The sequence below is a fragment of the Phocoena sinus genome, chromosome 2 (assembly GCF_008692025.1).
Source record: "Phocoena sinus isolate mPhoSin1 chromosome 2, mPhoSin1.pri, whole genome shotgun sequence".
NCBI lineage: Eukaryota > Metazoa > Chordata > Mammalia > Artiodactyla > Phocoenidae > Phocoena > Phocoena sinus.
In genome coordinates, this window is record NC_045764.1 from 51,737,288 (window position 1) to 51,749,958 (window position 12,671).

At 36.0% G+C, this 12,671-nt stretch overlaps 1 protein-coding gene across 3 annotated transcripts in view; it reads left to right on the top strand.

The window, feature by feature from the left end:
* Nucleotides 1–12,671, top strand: part of ASB7 (ankyrin repeat and SOCS box containing 7) — a 47,769-nt gene that overhangs the window by 19,644 nt on the left and 15,454 nt on the right. For all 3 annotated transcript variants that reach the window (XM_032624548.1, XM_032624549.1, XM_032624550.1), the window contains exon 5: nt 11,419–12,024. In XM_032624548.1, coding sequence (XP_032480439.1) covers nt 11,419–12,024 — 606 coding nt within the window. The remainder of the gene's footprint in view (nt 1–11,418; nt 12,025–12,671) is intronic.

The following is a 12,671-nucleotide window of genomic DNA, read 5'->3' on the forward strand; positions in this document are numbered from 1 at the left end:
TTATTATATTCATTTTTCCATTTTGAATCTTTCTGAAAATTCTAATACTACACTGGACATTTCAAGAGAGTAACATTAAGAGACCCTATATTAGCTAGTGTGTTTCTTTATCTTCAGATTCAGTGTTTATGCAAACTGACCTGGAGGGCGGTCAGCTGAAGCTCTAGAAGTTAATTCCATAAAACACATCCCTGGAGGAACCTGAGATGAGACACCTGATAAGTGTCTCAGGTCTTCTCTTGGTACAGTAGGTAAAATCCTCTTGATGAAACACAAGAAAATAAATGAAAGAGATAAGTGATTAGAAAAATCCATAGCAGAATGGTGAGAAATTATTTTTAGCTTTTCAAAAATGAAAGATTTTACAAATGGTAATCCCAAATGTGATGAAACAGGAACATTGATGGTAGAAGTTTATTAAAGCAGTTGTGGAAAGAAGTTTAGTAGTATGTTAGATCCTGAGAAATGGGAGATTTTTTTGCCAATATATCTACTTCTATTAATTTATTCCAAGGAAGCAGTCTTAAGTACAGGAATTATTTTCTGTATGAAAATTTTACCCTTTATTATATATAATTTTTAAAATGGAGGCATTTTCAGTGCCCAAATATAGAGGAAAAATTAAGTAATTAGACTATGATTACAATTACGAGTAATTTTTTAAAATGTATAGAAGGAAAGCTGAAAGAAGTCTATCATCAGTGTTGACAGTAGTTATTAGAGAATGCTGGTTTTTGCTTTGATGCTTTTCTAAATTTTTAGTTTTTCATTAACAAAAAAGTAATATTACTTGGGGAAATTCTGTTTGGGAACATTATACCATCTGACTTTCTGGCTCTTTGTTCTGTGTTGAATTATTAGTCAAGTTTTAGGTTTTTGTCTAGATTTTTTTATTTCCTCCATCGTTGCTTTTTTTTCCTGTAATAATATGGCACAATGCATACCTGGTTTTTAGAACTCCAAGCAGTGCCTGTGCCTGTGTAACTTAGCTAATTGCATTTGGTGCTTTCTAAAACTTTTAAGAAGAGTAATCACATAAATAGTAAATTATGGTACAATGCTTATACATATATTTTGTAAAATTCTGACTTTCCTGCTTTTAGGATTTTGTAATGTCCAAAAGTATTTGAGCTTTTAGACACAAATGGGAAGCTTATAATAACCTCCGTACAAATCCTGGTAATGTTTTTGAACAGTTCAGTTTATATATTCCAATCCTCAGAGTAACCAGTAAAAAAAAAAAAAAAAAAAGATAATGCAAAGAAGTATAGCTAAACTGTCAATGGAGACATTAAAATGGAATGTTAAAAAATGTTCTGATAGTACAAAGAAAAAAAATGGTAGTAAAGGGAAGAAGAGGGACAATAGAGGAGACAGATGGAAAACAAATAATAAAATGGTAAATCTAAACTCAACTATATCAATAATTATATTAAACATTAATGGACTGAACACTCCAATTAAAAGTTAGAAATTATCAGAAAGGTAAGTAGACAAAACTCAATTACGTGCTGACTACAAAGATAATACTTTAAATATAAAGGTACAGGTAGGTTGAAAGTGGATGAATGGATGGGATATATCATGGAAATATGTCATGCAAATGGCAAGCATGTGAAGGCCCGAGTGGCTATGTTAATATCATATAAAATAGATTGCAAGACATAGACTATTACCAGAACTAAAGAGAGACATTTCACAGGGACATATGGGGCACTTCATTAGGAAGAATAATAGTCATAAAATGTGCATACACCCAGGAAGAGAACTTCAAAATACGTGACGCAAAAAATTTGAAGGGAACTTCAAAATATGTGTTAAAGGGAGAAATGGACAGTTTCACAGTCTTGAATGTTGGAGATTTTAACATCTCTCAGCAATTGATAGAACATCTAGATATAAAAAAATCAATAACTATAGAAAAATCTAAAAACCATTATCAAACACATTGACCTAATATTTTTGAAAATTGCATCCAATACCTTCAGAATATACATTCTTTTGTGTGCATGCTGTGGACACTAGGATAAACCATATGCTGGCAATAAAATACGTGTCAGTAAATTTTAAAAGGCTGAAATCTTAAGGGTATATTCCCTAACTGCAATGGAATTCTGTTAGAAATCAACAACAATAACATGTCTAGGACAAACTCAGACATTTAGAAATTAAACAAATTTTGAACTGAATGATAGTGAAAATACAATATATCAGAATTTGTGGGATGTACTAGAGCAGTGCTTAGGAATTTATAGCTATAAATGTTTGAATAGCAGAGAAGAACCATCTTAAATCAATTACTGAAGTTTTTACCTTAAGAAACTTGAAGAAATTGAGCCCAAAGTGGCTGTTGCCATTTACCCTCTCTGCTCCCCAACAATCTCTGTGTCACATTATCATGGGATCTGGAATCCTCCTCGATGATGGAAGGGACTGACCTGATTTTGGAGCCCATGGAAATTCCCCATGCCTGGAGCATTGTTGAAAATAACTGTGGTCTTGATCTAGGTGGCAAACAAACTGGAAAGGCCAATAGCAGTTGGACTTTCTGAGGCTGTAACTGAGGCTGTAATACCAGTTGGGGCAAGCAACAGAGCAGCCTCACATTTAACAGGAGACCTGGCAAATGAGACAGCCATGTGGGCTTTGATAAGCTACTACATATTTCTGGGAATTTGGCAGGCTGATACATACTTAAGAAAGGCCAGAGAGGGCCCCAGTTATCTACTCACCCCTGGCTGAACATGAGGCCAGAAAATGGAAGCTGTAAATTGTAAATTGTCTGTTTATTGAATGTGTGTCTCAGCCTATACACAGATCTCTTGGGCAAAGGGTGGAAGCCTTACTGGCTCAAATTGTTTAAGCACAACCTCTGACCAGTTACTGGTCAAACGTAAGTTATTCCTAGGAGCGGCCCCTAGAAGCCAGACTTTAATAATAACAACTGAGGGGCTTCCCTGGTGGCGCAGTGGTTGGGAGTCCGCCTGCCGATGCGGGGGGCACGGGTTCGTGCCCCGGTCTGGGGGGATCCCGCGTGCCGCGGAGCGGCTGGGCCCGTGAGCCGTGGCCGCTGAGCCTGCGCGTCCGGAGCCTGTCCTCCGCAACGGGAGAGGCCACAGCAGTGAGAGGCCCGCGTAACGCATAAAAAAAAAAAAAAAAAAAAAAAATAATAACAACTGAGCAGAGACATAAGTGGCTGTATGCTATAAGGGAGACAGACTATGTAGAATTAGTCTAGGTAATTCACTAAAACAAATAGCAACAGCAGCCCACCTGGAAGAGGTGAGGTTCAAAATCCAGGGGTGCTATGATATAGTCTAAAATCTTCAATTTTCAGTAAAATTATGAGACATGCTAAGAAACAGGAATGTATTGCTCATACACAAGAAATGAAACTAGCTAATAGAAAGTGTTTATGAAGGGGCCCAGATGTTACACTTAGTTAACAAACTTCAGAATAGCTATTATAAATGTATTCAAAGAACTAAGGACACCATGTTCAAAGAATTAAATGAAAACATGTGACAGTGACAAATCAAATAGGAATGATCAATAAAGAGAATACATATAATTTTATATATGAAAATGGGAATGTATGTATATACATGTATATAAATAGAAATTCTAGAGTTGAAAGTACAGTAACTAAAATGAATTAATTAGAGTGGTTAACAGCAGATTTGAGCTGGCAAAAGAAGGAATCAGTGACCTTGAAAATTTATCAATAGACATTATCTAGTCTGAGGAACATATAGAAAAAAGAATTTTTAAAAATATCAACAACAATAAGATATGTAAGACATCTTATGACCAAAATAACTTATGTTTGACTGGTAACTGGTCAGAGGTTGTGCTTAAGCAATTTGAGCCGGTAAGGCTTCTACCCTTTGCCAAGGAGATCTGTGTATAGGATGAGACACATTTAATAATCAGACAATTTACAAGTATGCCCCAGCTTCCATTTTCTGGCCTCATGTTCAGCCAGGGATGAGTAGATAACTGGGGTCCTCTCTGGTCTTTCTTAAGCATGCATCTGCCTTCCCAATTCCCAGAAATATGTAGCAGCTTATCAAAGCCCACATGGCTGTCTCATTTGCCAGGTCTCCTGTTAAATGTGAGGCTGCTGTGTTGCTTGCTGCAAGCAGTATCACAGCTTCAACTCAGGCCCCCATAGACCTGTGGAACATTATCAAGCATACCAATATATGCATGAGGCATAATGGGAGCCAGAAAAGAGAGGGGAAAGCGAGAAAGGGAAAGAAAAAAATATTTGAAGAAGAAATGATTGAAAACTTCCTATATTTGATGAAAAATGCTAAACTATACATCTGAGACACTCAGTGTCTCCAAGTAGGATATTCATCTAAGAGATGTAATTGTCAAACTGGGGAATGTTAAAAACAAAGAGAAAATCTTGAAAGCACCTAGAGAAGTGATGCATTATGTACGAGGGATCCTCAATGATAAGATTAACAGCTGATTTCTCATAAGAAACAACAGTGGCCAGAAGACAATGGGATGACATCTTGTAATTACTGAAAACAAATAACAGTCAACCAGCAATTTTAAATCCAGCCAAATTGTCCTTCAGAAATGAAGGTGATAGGGCTTCCCTGGTGCTGCAGTGGTTAAGAATCCGCCTGCCAACGAAGGGGATATGGGTTCGAGCCCTGGTCCAGGAAAATCCCACAGGCCACGGAGCAACTAAGCCCGTGAGCCACAACTACTGAACCTGCGCTCTAGAGTCTGTGAGCCACAACTTCTGAACCCTCACACCTAGAGCCCGTGCTCCGCAACAAGAGAAGCCACCACAATGAGAAGCCCGCACACCACAACAAAGAGTAGCCCCTACTTGCTGCAACCAGAGAAAGCCCACATGCAGCAACAAAGACCCAACTCAGCCAAAAATAAATTAATTAATTTTAAAAAAGTAAAAGCCAATAAGAATATTAAAAAAAAATTTTTTAAGTGAAGGTGATATAAAGATGTTTCCAGATAAATAAAGGGAATTTGTTGCTCTCAGACCTGCCTTACGAGAAGTACTGAAAGAAGTCCTTCCAGCTGAAAGAAAAGGACCATGTGTAAATCCAAATTCACAGAGCAAATAAAGATCACTGGTAAAGGTAATTATGCATGTAAAAAACAGTATATTTGTTTTCTATTGCTGTGTAACAAATTACACAAACATATGACAATACAAGATATACTTATTACCTCACAGTTTTAAGGTGTTGGCCAGACTGTTCTCATCTGTAGGCTTAAATGGAGAAGAATTTGCTTCCAAGCTCATTCAGGTTGTTAGCAGATGAATTCCCTTGGATGTACAGGACTGAGGGCCTCAGCTTCTTGCTGGCTACTGGCTGAAGGTTGCCAGTAGTTCCTAGAGATAACCTGCAGAGTCTTGGCCTGTGGGCTTTCCCACCAAGGCTCCTTAGTTCATCAAGGCAGCAGTGAAAGTTGCTACAGTAAGTCTGCTAGCAAGATGGAGTCTTGTGTATCATAACATAACCACAGTAGTGACATTCCGTCACCTTTGCCAGATTCTATTGGTTAGAAGGAAGTAACAGTTCCTGCTCATACTCGAGGGGAGAGAATTACACAAAGGCATGAGCATCAAGAGGCAGGGATTATGGGAGGGGCCCCCTTAAAATTGTGCTGCCAGAGACAATGGAAATATATTCCCCCCTTTTCATCTCTTAAAAGACAACATAAAACAATAATTATAAAACTATTGTTGGGTTTATATAAAGATGTAATATATATGACAATAATAGGACAAAGGAAGGGAGAGGAAAGGGGGCTATCTTGGAACAGTTTCTATATACTGCTACAATTAAATTCAAAGTAAGAATAGGAATGAAATAACAGAAGAAAAGAAATCAGTGGAATTGAAAATGGACAAATGATGGAGAAAATTTATGAAACAAAGAAAAAGCTGGTTCTTTGAAAAGATCAGTAAAATTGATAAATCTCTAGCTAGACTGATGAAGAAAACAAAAGACACATACCAATATCAAGTATGGAAAAAACTGTTTTCACTACAGATCTTATAGATACTAAAAGGATAATAAGGAATATAATGAACACCCTTCTGCCATTTAGAAGAAATGAACAGATTCCTCGAAAGACACATATGGCCACAACTGACCCAAGGGAAAAATAGAACAATCTAATAGTCCTACATCAAAGAAATTTAGTTCATAATTAAAACTTTACACTAAAAGTCTTCAGGTAGGCACAGCTGCCTTTTCTGTTGAAATATTTCAAATATTAAAGGAATAAACAATAACAGCACTACCCAAACTCTTTGAGGAAACACTTCCAAACTTACTGTATAAGGCATATAGTACCCTGAAACCAAATAAAGACATTGCAAGAAATGAAAACCACAGACCAGTTTCACTCATGCCAAAAGTTAGAAATAACCTTAACAAAATACTACCAAATCTCATCCATCATTATATAAAAAAGAATATTACATCACGACCAAGTAGTGTTTATCCCAGGAATGCAAGCTTTGTTTAACATCTGAAAATATGATGAGTAATTTACCCTCTTAATAGAATAAAAGTAAATACCAAATGATCCTTTCAATAGATGCAGAAAATGCATGTGACAGTATAGTATACCCATTCATCATAAAGACTCAGCAAGCCAAAAGCAGAAGAAAACTTCCAAACCCTAAGGAAAGACACCTGTGAAAAACTACAACTTACATCATAGTAAATGGTGAACTGCTGAATTCTTTCCCTCTGAGATTAGGAACACGGCAAGGGTATATGCTTTTACTACATTTTGTCAACATTTTATTGTTCAAATAAGGGTCCTGGGATTGGAAAGGAAGAAGTAAAGCTGTCTTTATTTGCAGAGAACATAATTGTATGTTTAGAAAATCGTAATAAATCTCAAAAACATTCTAGAACTAAAAAGTGAATTTAGCTAGATTACAGAATACACAAGTTGGTATACAAAAATCAATTTTATTTCTCTATACCAGTAATTAACATTTAGAAAATGAAATGTAAAAACAATTCATTATGATAGCAACAAAGTTTAGTAATAAATGTAATGAAAGATGTGCAGTACTTGTATGCTGAAAAGTACAAAACATTGCTGAGGGAAATTAAAGAAGACCTAAATAAATAGAGAGGTATTCTGTGCTCATGGTTTGGAAGAATAAATATTATTTAGATAATTTGGGGCAGATTTACATTTTTAGAGTTGGTAGAGTTCCAATCAACATTGTAACAGGCTTGTTTGAAGAAATTGGTAGGTTGATTCTAAAATTTATTGCCCAAAACAGTTTAAAGAAGGTTGGAGAATGTTACCTGCTATCAAAACTTACTATAAAGCTGCAGTAATCAAGACAATCTGGTACTGGTATATGGATACACTTTTAGATCAGTGGAACAGAATAGAGTTCAGAAATAGATCCACACTTGTATGGTAAATTGTTTTGTGGCAAAGGCACCAGGATAAATTATCGAGGAAAAAGTAGTTTTTTAAACAAATTGTGCTGGATTAAATAGATATTTATATGGAGAATAATGAACGTTGATCTGATCTTACGCTGTACACAGAAATCAGCTAGGAATGGACCATTGCCCTAAATAGAAGAGTTAAAAGTATAAAACTTCTAGAAGAAAACAAAACCTATGTGACATTGTGTTGGGCAAAGATTTCTTAAACAGGACACAAAAAGCACAAACCATAGAAGAAAACAAATGACAGTAGATTTCATCAAAATTCAAAACTTTTGCTCTTCAAAAGACACAGTATAGGAAATGAAAAGGCAAGCCATAGACTAGGAGAAAATACAAAACATATCTGACAAAAGGGCTTGTATCCAGAATATATACACAATTGAGTTTTAAACTAATAATGAGAACAACTACACAATAAAAATGGGTAAATGATTTCAACAGACACTTCACAAAAGAAAGTATATGAATAAGCCCAGTATCAGAATAAGCCCAGTATCAGTAGTCATCAGGGTAATGTATATTAAAATCCCAATAAGTTACCACTTTATACTCAATAGAATTGATAAAATTAAAATTACTAATAATGCCAAGTATTAGTGAACATGTAGAACATTAGGAACTCTCATACATTGCTGGTGGGAGTGTAATATTGTATAGTCACTTAGAAAAACAGTTTGGCCCTTTTTTAGGAGGTTAAATGTACATTTAACATATGACCCAGCAATTCTCTCCTAGGTATTTACCCAAGTGAACTGAAAACATATATCCACAAACAGACTTGTATATGAATGTTCACAGTAGCCTTATTCATTATAGCCTAGGAATAACCCATTTATCCATTTGCTACTGACTATATAAATAAATAACTATATATCCATATTATGGAATACTGTTCAGCAATACAAAGGGATGAAATTTTTTTTTTACATCTTTATTGGAGTATAATTGCTTTACAATGGTGTGTTAGTTTCTGCTTTATAACAAAGTGAATCAGTTATATATATACATATGTTCCCATATCTCTTACCTCTTGCGTCTCCCTCCCTCCCACCCTCCCTATCCCACCCCTCCAGGCAGTCACAAAGCACCAAGCTGCAAAGGGACGAACTTTTGATGAACCACAACAACATGTATGAATTTCAAAAACATTATGATAAGTGAAATAAGTCAAATACAAAAGCCTACTACTCTATGATTCCACTTATATCAAACTATAGAAAGGCAAAACATTAGTGGTTGCCTGAGGTCTAGAGTCTGGGCAGGAAATTGTCTGTAAAGAGGTAGGAAGGAACTTTTTGAGATGATGGGAATATTTTGATTGTAGTGGTAGTCACATGACTGTATACAATTCATCAGAGTTCATCAACCTGTATACTTAAAATGGTTCAGTTTTATTGCACCTCAGTAAAGCTGTTGGAAAGAAAGAACCATATTGGTAGGGAATGTTTGTCTGCTTTTATTTATATATGCTTTCAAACTTTTCAAATGGGTTTCTTGAGACTGATACAATTTGTATTAAATAGGTTGCACCTGGGGGGAGAAAGCTTGCTAAAGTGGACAAAGTTATGAGGTGATGGGGCTACCATGTTAGTGTTCAGCGAAGGATTTTCTGTTGAAGGAACATTTGAACAGACACAGAGGAAGTGAATTCAGTTAAGTCAAAAAAGGTCTCTTCACATGTGCCCTGCACATTTCTTACAGAATTTATATCTAGGTGTTTTGTAGTTTCTGCTACTATTACAAATAAGATCTTTTTCTTATCTTATTGCATTGGCTAATAATCCTTAAATTAATTTTTGTTTTCATATTTGTCTTATATTTCCTATTTGTTAATTTCTTGAGGAAAGTAACTATACAGATTTTATACGTTGTTAACCTACAGTCTTCCTTCTGTGCTGTGTTTCCAGTGTGTGCTCAATTAATGGATTTTAGTGGTTTTTACTTAGACTAAGCAGATCATTGCTGTATTTGTTAATCTTTGTTTTTCCTAGCTCAGTATAGCACCAAGTTGTAGGTAGAATCTAAAAAAGACCTGAGGTGGAAAACTAAAGATGCCAGTGCAATTTTATGTAACATAATTTTAATTTTACTGTCAAACAAAGCGAGTATAGGATGCACATGAGACTGTTTGCTGGCAACTTTAAAGGCACCCATGGTGGATGAAAGGTGGGAGAAGTGAAAAAAGGTATTCTTGAATTTCACTAACAGATTAAAAGAGAATGTCTGGAAGCAGTTGATTGGTCAGATATAGATTAGGAATGGCCATCTTGGCAAGATTTACGGTTTTATTTGAATAGAAGGGGTTCTTTTATATTTCATGCCTGTCTTAGTCTACTTTAGGTAAGTGAGGTATCTGAAAACAGATTTGAGGGCTCAGCATCATCTGTCAAAATGGCAACAGTAGCTCATGTTCATGCCTTACCAGTAGATGGCAGCAATGTGCATTGTTTAAATATTCTTGCTCTTTTTTTAAAATTAAGTAGTGAATAGGTACTGTATATTTTTCTTTTAGTGAAGACCAAGGCAGATATGATACCCTCATTTTCTTTAAACACATAAAAGTCATATTAGTGTTGTGTAATATCAGTTTATATGAAATAATCTTAGAAATTCAACTGATATAGCTTACCTAAAAAGTGTTAACTTTTTATAGCTTTTGTTGTAACTATTTCTTAATTGAAATTTGTATTCTCCACAGTATTATTACTATTTTAGATACAGTTTTCTGCCTCAGGTTTTTCTAAGAGACCAAGCTGTCATAAAATGTTCTAGGACTAAGCAACATTTTACTAAACAAAACGCAAGTGTTTAATCACATGACTGTGGAGGCTTTTTTGTTTGTTTGTTTGAAGAACACTTATGAATTTTTCTCTTTCATGAACAAGCTAAAAATTAATGGTGACTTTTATAAGAAGAAAGTATTTTAATCCTTGGTAGTTAGGTCCAACCAGTTATCTTCACACAGAATTGCTGGCCTCCAGGAAGTGACCTACCTATAGCATATGAGGGTTCTTGCCCCTTTTCTGCCCTTGTCCAGGAAGGCTAGTGGGATGAGAGCTGTGTAGAACCGATCCTCAGCTTTAGGAAAGACTGGGGGCAGGTGACAAAAGTCTGTGACTTGAGGAGTCACACAGCAGATAAATCATTTTAGTTTCTTCTCTTTTATTTCTTTTTTTTCTTCCAGAAATCTGTCGATTTAGGAGAGAGGTTTGGAACTGTTTTAGAAAATAATATTTATTCAGTGCTGAGGTTTCTCCCAATTTTTCACACAATGTGTGCTGCTTAATTCTTAAAAACTCCAAAGTTCTTGTAAAACAAAGAATTCAGAATAGAGTTTTATCTTATAAAAACATGATTTATCAAGATCACTTAACATATATCTTACATGTTTTGGAATTCTTACAGATCACAGAAAACCTTTTTTTTTTTTTTTAATTTTTACCTAATACACCCTAAAACAACACAGTCTGCCAGACCACAGTACATCTGTAATTTAGAGCAGCAGATGTTGCTACACATGCTTCTTTTTAAGACCAAGAAGCAGCAGAAGAGAAAATAAAACAAAAAGTTCAAAACAGAAGAGCAACATGAAACAGTACAGAGATGAGGGAGTTGGGAAGCCAAGGGCAATTGGTGAAATTAGCAGAGAGGGGATGTGGTGATCTGGACTCTGTGTTTTTTGTATATAGCTTTTAAATGCTTTGTAAGTCATATACTCATCCTATTAATCGAGGTTTGATAACTTTCTACTAAAATTTTTTTTCCATTAAAACGGTATTTCAATTAAGCTGAGGCAAGAAGGACTTAATATTCATTATAGTGTTTAATCATTTCACATTTCATATGAGAATTGGCTAAGATGTGCTGTGCCATGGCAGAGTTCGTTGCTTTGTCTCAGAGTCTGCTAATGTTTTCATTTTGGTTTTAACTCTAGCTGATCCCACAGTTAAGGACTTAATCGGAGGCTTCACTGCACTTCATTACGCAGCCATGCATGGCCGGGCTCGGATTGCACGCCTGATGTTAGAATCTGAATACAGGAGCGACATTATTAATGCAAAAAGCAATGATGGCTGGACTCCCCTTCATGTGGCTGCTCACTATGGTAGGGACTCATTTGTCCGACTCCTACTGGAGTTCAAGGCTGAGGTCGACCCGCTCAGTGATAAAGGTACAACGCCGCTTCAGCTCGCCATTATCCGAGAGAGGTCAAGCTGTGTGAAAATCCTCCTGGACCACAATGCCAACATCGACATTCAGAACGGTTTCCTGTTGCGATACGCTGTGATCAAAAGCAATCACTCTTATTGCCGAATGTTCCTTCAGAGAGGAGCAGACACAAACTTGGGTCGCTTAGAAGATGGACAAACTCCTTTACATTTGTCTGCCCTTAGGGATGACGTGCTTTGTGCACGGATGTTATATAATTATGGAGCAGACACGAACACAAGGAACTATGAAGGACAGACCCCACTGGCTGTATCAATAAGCATTTCTGGAAGTAGTCGACCGTGTTTGGATTTCTTACAAGAAGTCACAAGTATGTAATTTAATTATTACTACTATTACATTTTTTTTTTAAATTTTGCATCTTCTGAGGAGCTTAAGGTATTTTTACAACTTAAAATGACCAGACATTAATGATTCTTATTAGCCTTGCTCATTCCATTCATCTGAACTGAAAAGAAAGCTCTATATCACAGGATTTCATTAAAAATTCAGTTGTGTTACTAAAAGTAAATGGGGGTAGATAGGGTGTTAGAACACCCTCGATGTTAGATGTTAAGATCGATGCTAGAACAAGGCAGTTCCTACTGGTCATAAACATAGTCTTTCCAGGCTTTCCTGGAATTGAGACTGAGGAATTAGGAGAATTTTGGACCTTAGCATCCATAGCTATGGAAGTGTCCTAGAATTTGTGCTTTATTGCTAAGCTGTTGCTCATGTTTTATTGTTGCTTTTCTTCTTCTTTACAATGTGAACACACATGAAATGGAACAGCAGTGTTATTTATCAGACATCCTAGTAATGCAGGTTAAGGATGATAGAAATCAGAAAGTGTTGTAAAGAAAAATTTGCTCCCAGTGGAAAATTTGGTGCCACTGTCTCTGGCCCACACAGGACTGTAAAACTGACCTGTTTTTGTGTGGGCACTTTTTTTTAAAGCCAGGAAAAGTGTCTGACCCA